The 17,922-nt window shown below is 43.5% G+C and overlaps 1 protein-coding gene across 4 annotated transcripts in view; it reads right to left on the bottom strand.

The window, feature by feature from the left end:
- Window positions 1-480: 480 nt before the first annotated feature.
- Window positions 481-17,922, bottom strand: part of MPPED2 (metallophosphoesterase domain containing 2) — a 154,834-nt gene continuing 137,392 nt past the window's right edge. For all 4 annotated transcript variants that reach the window (XR_009486788.1, XR_009486790.1, XR_009486789.1 and 1 more), the window contains one exon: window positions 481-3,735. Coding sequence is in view for 1 of the 4 variants with exons in the window: in XM_059848371.1 (XP_059704354.1) it covers window positions 3,683-3,735 (53 nt within the window). In the remaining 3 variants the exon portion in view is untranslated. The remainder of the gene's footprint in view (window positions 3,736-17,922) is intronic.

Here is a 17,922-nt window from a genome sequence, read left to right as displayed (position 1 = left end):
AGTAAGTCTGTGCAAAGTTGGTACATTCAGCCTCTCATTTTACAGCTGCACTAGCAGGTGGTTACTTTCCCAAATAAAACACTTGTTTCCTAACAATGCAGATAGTGAGTACTGTCCCTGAGGACACCCAGGGTTTGGGGTTTTTTCAACATTTTGGTGTTGGCTGTTCACATGTGTGCCTAACATATTTATGTCATTTCCATTTAGCTGCATTTCCTAACATGCCTAGGCTGTAGTGTGTCACTAAGTTCAGTAGCGTGTTTTTATACAGTTCCACATGCCTCACAACCATTTTTCTCTTCAAAGACATTGTTACAAGTCAAACTTTACCATCTTGCTAGATTTAACCTGCTTACAGCATGAATTTCTCTTTTTGCTGTTTTTATAAGCACAACACAAACTATTTTGTCATTATTTAAAGTGAGTGCATGTGACTCCCAGCAGCACATGTGCTTCCCCATCTGCCAGAATTACTCACAATTAAGTCTGTTAAACTGGACATTATTTTAATAGAGCCAAAGGAAAGAACTACTTTCCATAAAATCCAAAATTCATAACCACTTAAAGTTCTGCATGCAGTGAAACCAACTGCAGGTGTACCTCAGTGTATTAAAACATTCTTTTTGCCATTAATTGCAAAAATTTATGTCTTGGCAAAGTTTACATATTCGAGGGACAAAAATCAATGACAATAAAAGACTGGTTTATGAAGAATGCATATCCCATGAATTAGTTGGGGTTTATTGAGCAGAAGCTCCAGAATTGTGTAAGAAACCAAGCCAGTCCTTAACACTGTGCTTTCTCACACAGAGCAAACTTCACTTCATGTTTATCAAATGGTCAAGTTTAACATCTTCAAAAGTCAGTGAGGGTACTTCTGTTGACCCTGTGAGAATTGCTGCACAACCTGTGGTCAGACCAGAGCTGGGATGTGCCCCTTTGTGAAGCTGAACATTTAAAACCATTGAAGTATCCCTTGGGATTATTTGTGTTAAATACTCAACAGTATAGTGCAGTCAGGTAATCAACTCAGAGAAGCTTTACACTAACTTTTTCGGCATTATGCTCCAAAAAGACATTTATCTTTGGGAGTATGTTATAACCTTATCGTTAGACACAGCATGAATCTGTTTTTTTTTTTTTAATCAGTTAAATTCATTACTTCAGTAACTAACATAAGACAACTTCTAACTTTTGAATCTCTTACCATTCAATACATCAGAAAGATCTTTAAGTGGACAGACCTACAGAAAATTTGTAATTTTATAAATCCAGAAGTCAGAATTAAAGCTTCTAAAGGAAAAGAAGAAAGTTAAGGTGACAAAGTCATACCTATTTTTAGATCTGTTTTAATGTTCCTTTTAGCCTTTTCTCATAGGCATTACTCATATTAGCAGAATGGACAACTGCACAAACTCTCACTGAAATCCCATGGTGACAGAGCTCCAGAGAGGTTAAGTGGACATCTGTCCCTTGGTGTGTGACAGAAACAGCTACAGCAGTCAGCATCAAGGCCTGAGTCCTCAGTCTCATGGCAAAACACAAACACACCATTCCCAGCTTTCATTTGTTTTCCCCTAAAATTCCCAATTTTCTTTTGTTGTATTTGCTGTCTCAAGAAATGCAGTTCCAGCATTTCTCAGCTGATCTCTCAGTGGAATATAGGGTGTGCTGACATATGGTAACTTGTCCCTCATGATCCAAGTCTTTTTCCCCAATGAACTCCTCAGCAAACTTTCTGAAAGCTTTGGTCATTTTTATACTGGTTTCTAACCAATACCATTAATGCAACTTTAAATAAAGGCCCCTTCAGACACTTCTCTCAAAATTATACATTCTTTTAAATCCATCTGATGGCAGAGGAGCAGTTCATTGAAATTAATATTTTCAAAGATCATTAATTACAAGTATTCACCAATGTGGAAGCCAATACCAGAACTATTGTTCTTAGATTTCAAATCAAATAGACAGCAATTAGACTTCAAATCATCAGCTGTCCTCCAACATGTATTAAAAAAATATTGTAGGGAGGTGTGAACCCTTGCCATTAAGCTGTCCAGTTGACTGCTGGAAGGAGTTTTGTGCCATTATCCCACTCTGTGATAGGGAATTTCCACGTTTCTCGTCTCTCACACCCAGCAGAGGGCATCAGCTTACTGCAAACCTGTCCATGAGTTCTGTGGTGCACCTGCAGGAGATGTGACCCCAGAGCTGGGGGATTCCTCAGGGAGGAATTGATGGAAGCATTCAAAAATGGAGCACAGGATGAGAGAAGTGTCACCCACAGCCACAAGGCTGCAATAGAGCTGACTCAGGCACAAGATTTGCAATTAAAAGAAATTGATTTTTTTTTTGGGCTTGCTAAGAGCTTTGCACCCAATCCCCAAACACCTCGATGCTTGCTAGTTCTTTCAGAGGAGAGCAGCACATTTTAATAGATACATTTGAATTTTACTTTCCACTGTGAAAGTTTGGTTTGGATCTCCTGCCTGAACATCGCCTCAGAAATGCAGTATTGGGTAGCCAAAGAGGCACTCACAGCAGGGCCCTGCTCTCCTGACAAAATGGGAAACTTCCCACACAAACAGGGAAAACCTTTGATACAAACAGGGACAGCATTTTACCAGAGCAGTTGCAACAGCAGCCAGAAGCAGCCTAGCCTGAGGCTGGGGTAGGGGAAAGACAAGAGAGGGATTTTCCCTGGTTCTCCCACCATAACCAGGTGGTGAGAAAATTGCCCTAATCCTTCTCTCCTGCCCTTCAGTAGCCCTGTGCATGTACTCAGCAGCAGATGAAATCTGGATCACACACTAAGTGGCTTGCCTTTCTGAGCTCTAGTCAGGACAGCATTAACAACTTGGGCCACAAGCTCATCTCTCCCATCTCACCCACAGATGTCAGCATTACCTACTGCAACCTCCTGAGAGCAGCTCCATGCAGAGCTCCAGCCTGCACTCTCAAGTAAAAGCAATTCTCTTCTATCATCTTCTGGGTTTCTCCTTGTTATTCTTCCACTTTTTCTTGCATTTTAGCTGATAGCTCTCCCTGCTTTTAAATTGATTGTTTTAGCTGCTAAATTAGAACCATGAAACATATTAACAAGTAACATATTAAAAAGAATGTATGTATGTATGTATACACCACCAAGCACCAGCTGTGCAGCCTGGGTGAGCTGGTTACCAGCACCATCACAACTTAAATTCTCAAAGAGAAATCACTGGGAATTCAAAGATCCTACCTCATTCACAGCTTTTAAGGCCTCACAAGCCATCTGAGAAACCTTTTAACATAAACACTTGGCTTAAAGGTAGAAAATAAGATTTTAGCAAATGTCAGTAACATAAGTTTTCTTAATTCACTATTTCTTTTTCTAGTAAATCCTGCATTAGAGTACTTTATAATCCAGGTGAGAATGATTTTTCTTCTCCCTTTATCCATTTTCTGTTGCAAGTTTGTAGCACACAATGAAACCACCCACAAACAACCAAAAACCCCACCCTCAAGCCTCCAAGCTGCTCCCCTCCTTCTATTTTATAACACGGCCGTGCTTTCTCAGCTGACTTGCTTGTCAGTTTTCAATCAGATGGGCTGGATCTTGACAGCTGGCTTCAATGCTCCTGGAATTTCTTTCTTAACCATCTCTTTTTAGCAGTCATTATAATTAGAGTGATTATCTTTCGGCTTAGTTTTCATTTGTTGTTGTTGTGCTGCTTCCTGGGAGTTTCAGTTCAATCTCTAAAAAAAGAGAAAAAATCAGATCTAGTTCTTTGTTAAATACACCTGTGCAGGATGCCAAACCTCCAGCAGACTCCTAAAATTGTCAGCACTGAGGGAGCCCCAAACCTCAGCTGCACTGTTCCATGTCCCACCAGTGAGCTCCAGATAACAGTCCTGGAGATTGAGTGGAATTGCTTAGAGCAGTGAAGGAAGCCAAGCAAAGAGGTGTGTTCTGCCCAGGTGAAACGTGTCAGGATGAAATGCTGGGACTGACAGAGCTGTTTGGACAAAGTCACCACTCACCCTCACTGGTTATGTGTGAAACCGGAGAAGAGATTGTGCCCAAGATCTTGTGATCCTAAGGAGCCACCATGGAAAACAGCTACAGAGTGTACACCTAAAATAAAATTGCCTTCTGTCGTGGGATTCCCAAAATAAAATGCTGGGTAACCTTTGCAGGATTGTTCCCTGAAGATCCAGAGAAGCCTGAAGTGCCAAATGCCTGGATCTGAACCTCAGTACTTATGTTTCCCTCAGGATGAGGCTTAGAAACAGGGCAGCCAGACAGGCACAAGCAGAACAGATGACTTTCCCTGTGCTTTCTGTTGGATGTGGTCAGTATAAACAAACTGTACTAATGAAGGTTGGTTATCTCTCCAGACAAAACCAGAATTTTATTTTTCACAAGAGAAGATTTTATTTCTTCTTATTGGGTTTGAGGGTTTGATTTTGCTTTTATCAAAAACCCCAGAAAGGCCAAATTTATCCAGTCTAGCCTGTGCCAGCCACCTCTGCTTTATGACTCCCTTGGGTTAATTTCTTATCTGTGAGCTGCTGACTTCTTGAAGTACAGATTGGGCTGGCTGTGCTTTGGAGCAGATGAGGATGCAGGGCTGCTGTCAGAGGACATCTGTCACAGGAGCTGCTGCAGAAAATGTCTGCAATTCCTTCTCTGCTGGGAGGGGCTGCAGCACCCAGCTCTGTGCACACTCCATCCTACCAGGAACCTCTGACCCAGCCATGGCTTTCCTTGTCCACCCTCTGAGCACATCCTGGCTTCTTGGCTATTCTATTTTTCTAGGAAATTCTATTTCTGCTGCAGAGTGGCAGAACCCACCTCACTAACACTGTACCTGTAATTTATTTAATTTCTGTCTGCACAGTGCTCCAAATGGTGCAGGGCTGAGTCAGATCTCATTGATGTGTGTGTGTGTGTGTGTGTGCACATGTACTTGTAGGGCTGTAATGTGCAGTTAATCCAGCCAAACTGGGTGCATCTCCTCTCTCAGAAATACCAGGTACAAGTGGCATGGGTCTGAGTTGCCACTGATCTGGATTAGTTTGAATCTACCCAAGAAGGAAGAAGTAAAACCACTTTTCTGCCTGAGTGTGTGTTCTGTCCCACAGGGTATGAGGAAAGGGGACCTGCACTCCATTGTATTGACCTTAGTAATTATTCAATACTCAGACACCACCATGTGCAACAGAGCTTCGGGAGGAGCAGAGCTGGAGCTCTTTGCCCTTCCACATCTCTTCTTTCCACTGACACCACTAATTATTATTATTATTATATTACCACAATGTTATTTTTCCCAACCAGCCCTGGTTGCTAATGCTTCTCACATGTCCAAAATGGCTACAGACATTTCAACTTTGTTTTACTTTTCTCTTTTCTTGGATGGAATTGCAGACAACATTTATATTTGAATAAAAAAAGCAAAAAATGCATGTCAGGGTATGTATCAGGGAACATCAAATTGGTTTTTTCCAGTTACGAATCTGTTTCGAATAGGGTAATGCAATTAAAGGATAATTACTAGAAATGCAAAGCCAAGGTTATGATCAGAAATGGTTACCCTCTCACTTCAAAGGGCTGTCTGACTAAATAAAACATTCCTGTGGGGCAAGTTACCCTGCATTTCTGCAGGTATCCAGAAGCAACATGTCTGGCACTGCAAGTAGAGGGGCTCTTCCCCTATAAACTACCACTTTAGGAAAGGGGACAAATATAAGTGGCTTTATCAATGATCGGTAGTGGTACAAGTTCACTTCAGGATAGGATATTAATTAATTATACATTAGTAGTTTTTAATAAGCAGCATCTTAACACACTTTTAAATAGCAATGATGGTAAACTAGTCATGCTTCCTCAGCAGTCAGCTTAGTTTGAGCTGCCATTGCTTTGAAAAACAACCAGCAGCAGGATCAAGAAGCAAAAAGGTAATTCCAGTGTTCTGAGCAGCTCAAACCCAGGGGCTGCTGTTCCCCAGTGAGGGGATCAGGAGGGGTGGAGGAGCTGCAGAGCAAAACCCTCAGCCCACAGCAGCTGTGGTGAGCTCCTGTTGCCACAGGCAGGTCCAGGGCCCCAAACAGGCTGGCACTGGTGATGTGGCTCTGGCTGTTCATCCCTCTTTGCTCCCAGACTAAAACTGAATCAAACAAACACACGTGTGCTGCACCCTGGGGGCCCTTCAGCTGCCTCCAGGAACACATTCCCTGTCCTTCCAAATGGCAAAGGGTTCAGCCTGAAACACTGCCAGAGGGACCTCCCACCTTCCTGCATCCTCCTGCACCCAGCTGATGCCTCAGGTTTCAGCTTTTCTATGTTTCCCATTCTGTGCTGCTTTAGTGGGTGGGTCTGAGCTTCACATGAGGGGATGGTGAGCTCTCTGCACAGAGCAGGGAGATAAAATAATTCCTGCTCCAGCTGGGCACCAAGGACAAATGATCCAAATCTCAGCCCCAAGAGCACAAACCCTGTGGGCTAGAGAGAGAAAAACAAGCAGGGTGGGACTGCCTGGGCTAAAGCTGGGATGGGACAATGAACTGCAAGGTGCAAATGGAGCAGAACTGATCCCAGGGAGACCCCGGGAGCGCTCGTGCATTTTGGGGCCATTTTGGTTCCTCTTGGGTGCAGCCCTGGCTGGGCTCTTGTGCTGCCCAAGGTGGGTCCATGGAGGAGATCCTTGGAATAAATCCCTGCTCTATTCTTTAGCTCTGTCCAGCCTCTGCTCTAGCTCCAAGGCATCACCATTGCCATGGGGACAGCCCAGGAGGAACTGGGGGATCCCCTCTCCCATGGAGAGACTCTCCCTCTGGGCTTTCGCTGCCTCCTGATAGGAGTATTGAGGTGAGCCAGAAGTTCTCAGAAGTGAGAAGTTCCTCTTCCAGAGCTGATTCCCCCTCCTGGGGAGCAGCACGGCCGTGCTATACCCCAGCTCATCTCGGGGCCATCCATTGGGAACCCAGCCATGGCAGCAGTCCAGCTGTGCCACCCACACACAGCACAGAACTAAAAATTACATTCCTGTGGCACAAGCATACTTTTATAACAAGCACAAATTTTTGTCACCCCCTGTGTCACTGCCAGGACCCTGGGCAATGGGGCTTTTTCCTTCAGCTGCCTCAGAGAAGACTAAAGAGGATCTAAAATAGCTGAGAGCTATGGGAGGGGTGGTTATAGAGGTGAGGGTGCTTCAAAGTTCATTCAGATGAAATCATGGACTCCTTCCTTCCCTTCAGAAGTCCAAACCTGCTGGAAATGCCTGCCTTTCTCCAGCGGCCTCTCTGCTGCTATAGTGCTTCAGCATCAGAAATGATTAGCAAGGTTTTGCCAATCTCTTTTACTTAAGTGCAGGAAATAAAGCAGCAATCCTTTATTATTAACTGCCTTATTGGACTGGTAATAGTGCCTAAAAAGGGTTGGGACTCCAATTTGCTCCACTTGGAACCACTGTTTGCTGTGAGAGCACGTGGCCTCATTTCCTGCAAGGGTTTCAGAGGGACAGGGACTGAGTCTTGATCCTGCTTCATTTGTCTTCATCTTTTTCCTGGAGGTGCCTGGCAGGCAATGCAAAGTACCTGTTAACTGCACCCTGGGAGCCTCACTTCAGTGAATGTTCCAAACCACTTGGGTGAAAATGCACTGGTTTTGGCTGTGCCCACTGGCTTTCCCCTGCCTGACCCCAGAAAAAGGGTTTCATGATGTTGTCTCAGGAGGCAGCTGAGCCCCACAGAGATACACTCCCCAAATAACACAGAAAGGTTCAGCCCCTGGTGCTGTTAATCCCCTTGTGCTCCTCTAATGAGAAGCCAAATGGTGAAACTAAACATACAGAAAATTTGTTTTATAACATTTGCATTTTAAGCAAATATAATAACATTAATAACAATATGAATGATAATAGTGATGATGATGATGATGATGATGATGATGATACTTATAGTAATGATAACATATTTCTATAAAGTGATAAATGGCTTTATTTCTCATGTCATACGTCCAAAACATTTATTTTGCCTGCATCCCACAGTACCTGAGGCAGAGAAAATTGCTCCCCTGTTTACAAACTAGGTAAATGGGGCAGAACAGCAGACCAGGAAATACTGAGCCCTATGGAGCACACAGGGAGCGGAAAAGCAGCTGAGGGAAAGCATTTCCCTCATTCCCTGGAGCTATTTCCCTGTCTCAATAACTGGAGGAATAATAAGTGAATAAATACCATGTCTTATTTAGCTCTGTTGTTGTTGGAGCCCTTTGTCTGCAGCGTACTCAGGAAAAACTTTTGGATTGATCTGGAGTGCACAAGCCTATTTTCTATTAAAGTGTATTAATGCCAGGTTCTGTGCAATTAGTGAAAAGTCAATTCCCATTACTAGTTAACATTATTGAGCATCTGCTTTCTTTAATAAAAACCTATGTCCAGCATAAAGACAATAAATCGATAGGCAGCCACTTTCTAAATCTATTCTGTCTCCTCCAAAAATGCAGAGAGTGCTGCTGTTTGGAGTCAGAATGGATTTACAAGAAAAGATCTCCTGCAACTCCTTTTTTTTTTCTTTTTTTTCCAAGAGCTGTACATGTGCAAACTGGTGTTAAATTTTACATTCATTCAGCAGCATCTCAGCCCGTCTTGGCAGAAATCAGAAAAAATGAGAGAGATTAGAGAGTGTCATGTTATATTTGATTAAAAAAATATAGCTGCTATGATTTCTTTTTCTGTGAGGGTGGTGAGGCCCGGGCACAGAGAACTCGTGGCTGTGCCACCCCTGGAGGTGTCCAAGGCCAGGCTGGATGGGCTCTGAGCAGCCTGGTGTGGTGGGATGCTGCCTTTCCAGTGTTCATGGAAAGGGATTCATTGCATCCTACCATGGCAGCAGAGACTTCTGAGTGCCAGGAGCTCAGCTAAAAATCAGATCTGCAAAAGGTCTGCTTGGTGTGTTTATAAGCTTCTGTATATGCAGGCTTCATGTCTGGTTAGCCCTGAAATAAATGAGGAATGTTATTTGAAATTAACGAAAAGTAACTAAAACAGAAAGAAAAAAACCTTGTTTTTCTTTTGGGTGAGAAAAATGAAAGCTGCTAAAGGAGAATTGAGAGGAGGTGTGAAAGATTTATTGCTCTTCTCCTGATGTTTCTCTAGTTTACTCTTGGCTTTCACTTTCCCCGTGGAGCTGCAAAACCCCAAAGGCTGCAGCTCAAAAGGGAATAAAAGGCAGCTGGAAGGCAGCTGCTGTCAGTGGCCTTTTTTGCTGCTGTTAATGTCACCTGCAGGACTGGGGGAAAGCAGTGGCTAGGTGGCAAAAGGAGCTAAAGATGGCTCAAGGAAAGCAAATGGATTTTTCCTTCATTCTTTATGAGAAGCAAGGAAATAAAGCTGCTCTGCCTGTTTTAATGATTATTTGCTAAACATCCGAGCAGCTGAGTTGTTAGTCAGAATGAATGTACATGAAATTCAGACATAGACAAAGCTATTTGCAGGAATTTGGTTTTTATAGACACATTGGCAGTACTTTTCCCCTAGAAGTATTACATTTTGATTTAGCGGAAGAAAAGGAATTGTATTATGTGATTTAATTACATGATTGTGACTCACACTTTGTTACAAATACTGAGCAGTGAAAATGGGAGCAAAATGCAAGCTATCAGTTAGGTAAACATGTTCTTTTAAACTGTTGGCTGAATTTGAATAATGAATAAATTGGAGGAAATGGCAATCTGCTTGTGGAGGTTTCAGAAAAATAAAGAAGGGCTAAGCTCAAAAGGTAAATTATTAATGTTGGTATATTCGCTTTGCTCATGTTATTTGTAACATAGGAAATGTGATTTGTGTGCATGTGTCATTTTAATATTAACTCAGTTGCCAGCTCAGATCTGAAATAATGAGACAGATGCAAGTCTTTCATTTCCAGAGAAGCATTTTTAATGCAAATGAAATCAATATGGTCAAACATTCTGCCCAAAGAAAAGCTAAAGGCTGGGGTTTGGGAGGTTTTCCACTCATTTTCTCCTCCTGTGGTGGGACAGACACATGCACACATGGAAGAGGATGGTGACACCAGCTCCTGCTCCTGAGTTCAGCACATGCTGGGCTCCTATCTGCAGTCAGCTTGATCAGGAGCAACTACAGCACTACTAAGAAAAAAATTACAAATCAGATACTTAGACACAGCTGTGTACAGCTGCAGGGCCTGAGAGCTAGTGAGTGAGAGCTAATGCTCTTGGGGAAGCCTGCCCAATGCTCTGCTAAGTCTGAAAGGCCACAGTGCACAGAAACACTCAGGTCCTCTCCTCCTGTAAACGGTTTGTGTGAATTACCATGGAATTCTTCCTGGACACCAAAGGGAAATGGCAGACTGGGTCTCACCTGCCTTTGAAGCTGCTCAAAACAAGGAGGGAAACCCCCTGATTTTTAAAGGAAATCCCTTAGAAAGCTAGGGAGATCCCTCAAGAGAGGGAGAGAGCAGATCTGCTCTCAGGATGCTTGCAGTTCCTTCTCGGGTTTTGTGTTGCTGAAATGGCTCCCAAGGTATTAAAGAATCTTTTTCCCAGCCCCACGACTGAAGAAGAAGTTGAGATTCCTCAGCTCTGGTTTTCAGGGTTGTTTATTTTCTCTTATCTGTTACATTCCTTCTCTGACCTGCTGAGGTCTGTCTGGCAGATTGGTTCATGGCACAGTCCCTGCCCTTGGGGAGCTGTTAGCTTTTTATACTAAGAACTACCTGTACTTTATTTACAATAATTTTCCAATCCCTATCACCTATGTTAGACAGTCTGTCTCTGCTCTAAGCCAATCCAGAAGTGCCACCATCACAGCAGGAGATGGAGGACAAGAAGGAGAAGAAAAACAGGACTCACCCAGATTCCTCCATCTTGCCTCTTGAACCCCCATTCTAAATCCCCCAAATTCTACTTTTTCACCCTGTGACAAATTCACTGTCATTCTATTCAAACCCTTGTGGCTTGTAACTCTTCACACAAAGTTGGTAGTTGTTTCCATGGGCTAAAATCAAAGGCACAGCTGTTTTTGTCTCTGTGCCAAGGTCTCTGAGCCCCCTGCCAGGGTCTTGAGTCCTCCAGGGCAGCCAGAGGAATGTCCTGGGTTCTGACATCTCCTCTCCCTTCCCTGCTCCTGGTGCCCACTGTGTTTGCAGCAGGAAGGGAGCACTGCTGAGCAGGCCCTGCCGCCCAAGCCCTGTGGAGCATCCCTTGGCACTGTGATATTTTATGGAAAATCCCTTCCCCAGGATTTTTCTACTGAGAAGCTGAGAAGCCTCAGAAAAGAAATGTTAATAATAATTATCTGATTGCTTGGAATGTGGTCTGGAGGTTGCTTACCAACAGATGCATCTTGGTTCCATGTGAATTGTTTTTACTTGATGACCATTCACAGCCAGCTGTGTCGGACTCTCTGGTCAGTCACAGGTTTTATTATCATTCCTTTCCAGCCTTCTGATGTCTCCTCTCTCTTTCTTTAGTATAGTTTTAGTATATAATATAATATGATATGATATGATATAATATGATATGATATGATATGATATGATATGATATAATATAATTAATATAATATAATATAATATAATATAATATAATATAATATAATATAATATAATATAATATAATATAATATAATATAATATAATATAATATAATATAATATAATATAATATAATATATATCAGCCTTCTGAGAACTTGGAGTCAATTCTCATCTCTCACCTCGTCCTGGGGACCCTCACAACACCACAACAATTGGTGACCACAATCCCTGGGGTCAGAAGAGACCACCTCTCTTCCAGCTGGGCTTGTTCAGCCCCACTTAGCTGCAGTCCACACCTGAGCAGCTCCTGGTGCACACCTGGCCTGGCCCCAGGTGCCCATGAGTGTCACACACAGGGGAGGCAGTGTGATGGACAGAAAAGCTTGGAGCTGTCCCCATCCACTGCAGCTCTCAGCTGGGATTTTGGCTTTCCAGGCATGGGGAACACAGAGCATTGAGTATAAGCATTCACCTTGGCCTGGAGGGTTGTTTTAGACCAGAACAGCCCTGTGGTGACAGGTAATGGCACAAGAATGAAATAACCCTCAGCACCTCCAAGATCAGCTCTCTCAGCAGCACACACAAAAGAAATAACAATGGGAGTTGGCTTTTTGATTTCAGCTTGGGCAAACCTTGTGCCAAGTTCAGTGGAAGTTCACACCTACGAGCTCCAATGTGTGAAAATAATATTGCCAGGCAAAATTCAGCTCTTATTTCCATGCCACAGGAGGACAGCAGCTCAGGTGCAGTTACAGCTGGATAAAAATGCCTCTTTATTTGACTTGAAGGGTGGTGGAGCAGAGGTGAAGATGCTGTGGAGTTTGGTCCAGCACCTCTCTTCTTTATTCATGTCTTTAGCCCGTGCTGTCTCGGGGTGGACCTAGCTTCCACAGCCAGCTGAGCTGCCCTGCACAGAGGCCAGCAGAATGCTGGCTTCCTAAAGGCTTAGAAATTTCCTCTCCTCTTATTTCCCATGCTGCTGACTCTGTGTTCTCCAGAGGCTGCTTGTTAACAGCACACATCGCCGCCAAAAATTAAAAACAAAAACAGAAAAAAGAGGAACAGGGTGGGGAGAGGGGAGGCAGGATGAGGAAACAAGACAAACCTGCTGTGCATTCCCTCTGTGTCCCACCAAGAGTGTCATGCAGGAGGAAAATTGTTCCATCAGTGAGTGTGTTAGATTCATGACCCCACCACAACCTTGAATTGGCCTTTAGTTGTCGCTGATGGGAGCTGAAGAACAGCTCCTGTCGACATGATTGCTGCTCTCCAATGAATCAGAACACACAGGGCACAGAGCAGCACATTAAACCAGCAACAGAAATATATCACTGCACTTTTATATAGATGTATTGCTTTTGCCCAGGCACATAAATGATTGGGCTATCCACTTATTTTTTTTCCAAGGACTATAAATTAAAAATAAGCTCAGGGTTTGGAAATTATGTTCTCTCTCTTTTCTCCCTCCCCTTCTCTCTCCTTTATTTTTTTAATTTTTTTTTTTTTTTAACAAAGCTGGGTAGCTATTTTAGGTCTACAGTAAAACATTTTAAAGGTAATCTTACTGCCTATGCCTACCTGACCATCCTTTTTTCTGAGAAATCTACCAGAGCAGTTAGGTAATTTAACATTTCATTTTGATCACACTAACTGTAAGTATGGATCCCCATGCTACTTCTGCTGCTAATGAACACCTACAAGGCTGTATTTTTTCATTTGGCAAGACAAGTTTCTGAAATGGCAAAATCTATGTGTGCCAGGTGCTGGGGGGTTTTCCCCTAACCCATATTTTATAAAGTAAGATTATTTCAATATACTTTGACCAAAGGTCACTTTGACTTGAAAGTTAGTGTGATGCACTGCTGCATAATTCAAGGTAGTGCCTCAGAAATGGAAATGCTACACCATTAAACTGCACTTAATTTTTGCAACTTTCTCTGCTTGCTGATTGAATCATCTGTTAAAAATATCCCTTTAAATTGGAGGTGATATCACCAGATACCTGAAAAAAGTGGGGTACATTCTGTCCATTGCACATTTCCATTTTTTTGCAGTTTATCACTGACCAGCTTTGCAGACAGAGGTAGCAGCAATAAGAAAGCTGCTCCCCTTGCATCCTTGCCCCAGCTTAGGGAATTTTATTTGGGATGAAAGGCAGAAGAAGAGTCCAGGGATCCATCTTTTTTGGTCTGAGCCAGGGCAGGCAGGCATCACCTTGTCCGGAGGAGCAGCCCCTGGCTGTGAAAGTAGAACAGCTGACTACCACAGGGCAATTTTTTCCTACAAGGATCTGAGGGACTGAGCTTGCCAGATTGTTTCCTGCTGGATTTTTGTGTTGCAAAACCTTTTTAACTTTACTTTTCTTGGACTACCTGCTAAAGGAGTTTGGTGGTAGCACCGTGTCCACGCGCTGAATAAAATGGTTTTGCTGGCCACAAGCAAATGACCTGGTCTAAGAAAATAAATGAGCTGGTCCCAGCTATTTCCCCTCAAGAGTCATAGACAGCATAATTGTGTTTCTTCTGTGTCTTTTCAGCAAGCCTTGGGTGATTGAATCTGGACTGTGCACCACTTCCCAGCACAACCAGTAATGTGCAAATGAAAACCTGGCTGCATCACTGTCTTTAAAAGAGCAATAATTTCCAGAAGTAATGCTGGCATGGTCTCAGGGCCCACAGTTAACCCAGGGCTGATGGGTGAAGGGCAGCAGCTCCTCTTTGCTGTGTTTTCTCAGGGAATGGAGGCACAGCTGTAGGACAAAGGGTTTATGGTGATCACCTGCATGGAGAGCCACGCTTTGCTTGCCCAGAGGAGCCAGAGGTCAGGCTTGGACTCTGTCTTCACACAGCCACCAGCCAGCCAGCCCCATCTCCCTGTGCATCCAGTCCCTTCCAGAGCCCACCTGTGGGGTATTTTCGGGGTCTCCAGGATGAAGGAGGAATTGAGAATCTGACTCTATGTTCTTAGAAGGATATTATTCTATTCTATTCTATTCTATTCTATTCTATTCTATTCTATTCTATTCTATTCTATTCTATTCTATTCTATTCTATGCTATGCTATGCTATGCTATGCTATACTAAAACTATACTAAAACTATACTAAAGAATAGAGAAAGGATACAGACAGAAGGCTTAACAAGATACTAATTAAAAACTCATGACCTTTTCTAGAGTCCTGACACAGCTGATGGTGATTCGTCATTAATTAAAAATAATTCATATGGAACCAATCACGCAATCACCTGTTGGATAAACAATCCCCAATCACATTCCAAAGCAGCAAAACAGGGAGAAGCAACCAGATTATTATTGTTTTAGTTTTTGTCTGAGGCTTCTCAGCTTCCCAGGAGAAGAAATCCTGGCAAAGGGATTTTTCAGAAAATATGACAGCGACACACCTGGTGGTTTGTTCATGTCCATCCTTAGGGTAATGGATGCTGATACCCAGCCCTCCAGATTTAAAAACTAATGTAATTTTATTTAAAGGAAAAAGAGACTTGCTTTGTGGCCACAGGGCTGCCCCAAGGCATATCTCTCCCTAATTTACCTCGTGGTCTCGGGAAAGCCAAGTAGCTGGTACCTGTTTGCTGAGCTGGGGAATTTGGAAGTTTGGCATGTCTTTCCTTTTTCCTTTTTACAGAATTGTGGTAAGCCTTTACTTTCTAACAGCTCTAGCATATCCTAATTGTTTACAAACTAACTTTTAAGCCTGACTGGTGCTGAGTTCTAGACCTAATGGAGTTTTGTGTCTCAGGATTTGCTTCTGAGCGCTTTAGGCTGTGAGGATGAGTCTGTTTCCACTGCCCTCCTGTCAGGCTTGGGGGGGGGATCTCCTGGTAAGGGCATTCTCCCTCTCTGTGACCAGCAGAGAGTGATGCCTTGGAGTGGCTGCCTAGAACAGAAGCCAGACAAGATTAAGAGAATAAAGTGGATATTTATCAAAGGCTTTCAAACAGCATAGTCAAAAGCTTCTGAGTCTACAATCAAAATGGATACTGGTCACAAGTTTTTCAGACAATTAAAAGTTTGGTCCAGTAACATATCAGGGCTTAATCCTCCAATTCCACTTTCAGGTAATGAAGTCATATTCCCCCAGTTCCCCCCGCCCGCAATTCACTTTTGTTTATTCTTCTCAGGGCCTGAGGCCACAGGGTGTCTTTGGATCAGAGGCTCAGAGGGATTGTTCTGTCCCACCCAAATGTGAAGATAGCTAACCACACTCTGCATGGAGTTTGGATTTATGCACTAATGCAGTAGAGGATTTCAAAACCATAAAAGCTAAAATCCTAAGGCATCAAGGGGAGCAGAGGGGGCAGAGGCACAGCTTGGTTTTGCTCTTCAGGGAGAAAAGGATGATCTCTCACTAAGCTGGGGACTGGCTCAGGTATCTCCCTCTTGTGAGGCCTTGTGCAGGCTGCCCTAGAGCAGAGCTAAAGAATAGAGCAGGGATTTATTCAAAAGATCTCCTCCATGAACCCACCTTGGGCAGCACCAGAGCCCAGCCAGGGCTGCACCCAAGATGAACCAAAATGGCCCCAAAATGCACGAGCGCTCCCGGGGTCTCTCCCTGGGATCAGTTCTGCTCCATTTGCACCTTGCAGTTCATTGTCCCATTCCAGCTTTAGCCCAGGCAGTCCCACCCTGCTTGTTTTTCTCTCTCCAGCCCACGGGGTTTGTGCTCTTGGGGCTGAGATTTGGATCATTTGTCCTTGGTGCCCAGCTGGAGCAGGAATTGTTTTGTCTCCCTGCTCTGTGCAGAGAGCTCACCATCCCCTCATGTGAAGCTCAGACCCACCCACTAAAGCAGCACAGAATGTGAAACATAGAAAAGCTAAACCTGAGGCATCACTAAAGGAAGGAGACCATAAGACTGTCAGGCCAGTGAACCTCTGCCAGCTCTGGGCAGGAGCATGCCTGCATGCTGTTTTCTATAAAATACCACATCACTTTCTAATCTGGTCTTAAAAGGCCAGAAAAAGCTCTTGAGAACAGCCATGGGACATGAAGAACGAGGCTCTAGAACTGTCTCAAAATGGGATAGTGGTGGCCAGTGAGCAACACAGGCTCCCAGCACAGTGTTCCATGCCCAGAACTATTCACATCCAACTGTAACTCAGGCTGGGTCCTGATCTTCAGAGAGGTGAAGTTTGAGTGACCAACACTTGTGTAAACACCAGTCCCCAGACTCAGACAAACCTGAAATACTCCCCCCCAACAAGCTTCACTTGAAGGACACATAGAAAGTCACTACTGAAATGTGCTAACTTTCCTGATGACAATGAATTAATTTTCTGACTCCCTGAATGCTTTGTCAGCCCAGTCAGGAGATGGTTTACAGCACAGCTCTGGCATTGCTGCTTGCTTATTGATGTCATGAAGTCCATAACTTTACTTAGGGTTCAGGTTATCACCAGATGTTGAGATTGTATTGGGGGATGGGGAGAAATCTTGCTACCTCCTCACCTGATCTATTCAGCTGTTCCTGCAGCTGATGTGAAGGGAAGTTGACAAATTCCTGATCTCAAGCCCAGCTGTCAGAAGAACACAGGGTAATAGCTGTCCTTGTCAAACGTGCCAATTAATTCAGCAGCTGTCAATGCAGGAGGAATTGATGGAGTCCCCGTTCTAGCTGAGTAATGAAAGCCTAAAGCCTGGCTAAGTCCATTCCAGCTCCTAAGAGATCCTGCCATCTCACCTGAGCTGTGATGAGGGGCACTTAAAGACACCCAACACACAGAACAACAGCTTGCTGCAGGAGCAGGTAGAGGTTCCCTGTGAATCTTCATTTTAAGGGTGGAAAAGGATGTGGAAAGAAAGGCTGTGGAACAATGCCATAACATTTTGGAGTGACAGCTTTGTTCAAATACTGCTTGAAGTCAAATAGAAAATGCAATTAGAGGAATTATTTCTCTGTGAGATGCAGAATGCCTTCTGGAGCCTTCCTGTTAATGAAGAGTTGCTTTTAGAAGAAAATGTGGCCATTGTCTCAAAAAGTTGTGGAAAGGCAGTGTCAGGTCAGCAGGCTCATTAGCATAATCCTTTGTCTGACTCAGAAATATTTGTTAAAAACTCCTAAAACAACAACAAGAAATTGCTGTTGGGGTTCCCTGACTACTGTGCTGGCTCATCTACTTGCAATGGAGATTTTGGTTTAATAAATGACTTGAGGTCTTCTGGCTTTAGACAGCAGGTTTTATATTAGGCACTCATTTTACCCAAGGAAAAAAACAAAAACAAAAACCAAACAAAACAACTTTCTTCTTTATCACCACAGCACAGGGATAAGGTTGAGCTGAAAAAATAATAATAGCATAAAAAAGAATGAAATGTGTCTGACCCTCTGCCAGCACTGCACTGCCTCTGCTGGGCTGTCACAGCTGG

This window comes from Haemorhous mexicanus, chromosome 6 (assembly GCF_027477595.1).
Source record: "Haemorhous mexicanus isolate bHaeMex1 chromosome 6, bHaeMex1.pri, whole genome shotgun sequence".
Lineage (NCBI taxonomy): Eukaryota > Metazoa > Chordata > Aves > Passeriformes > Fringillidae > Haemorhous > Haemorhous mexicanus.
This window is presented reverse-complemented; position numbering and strand designations above follow the sequence as displayed.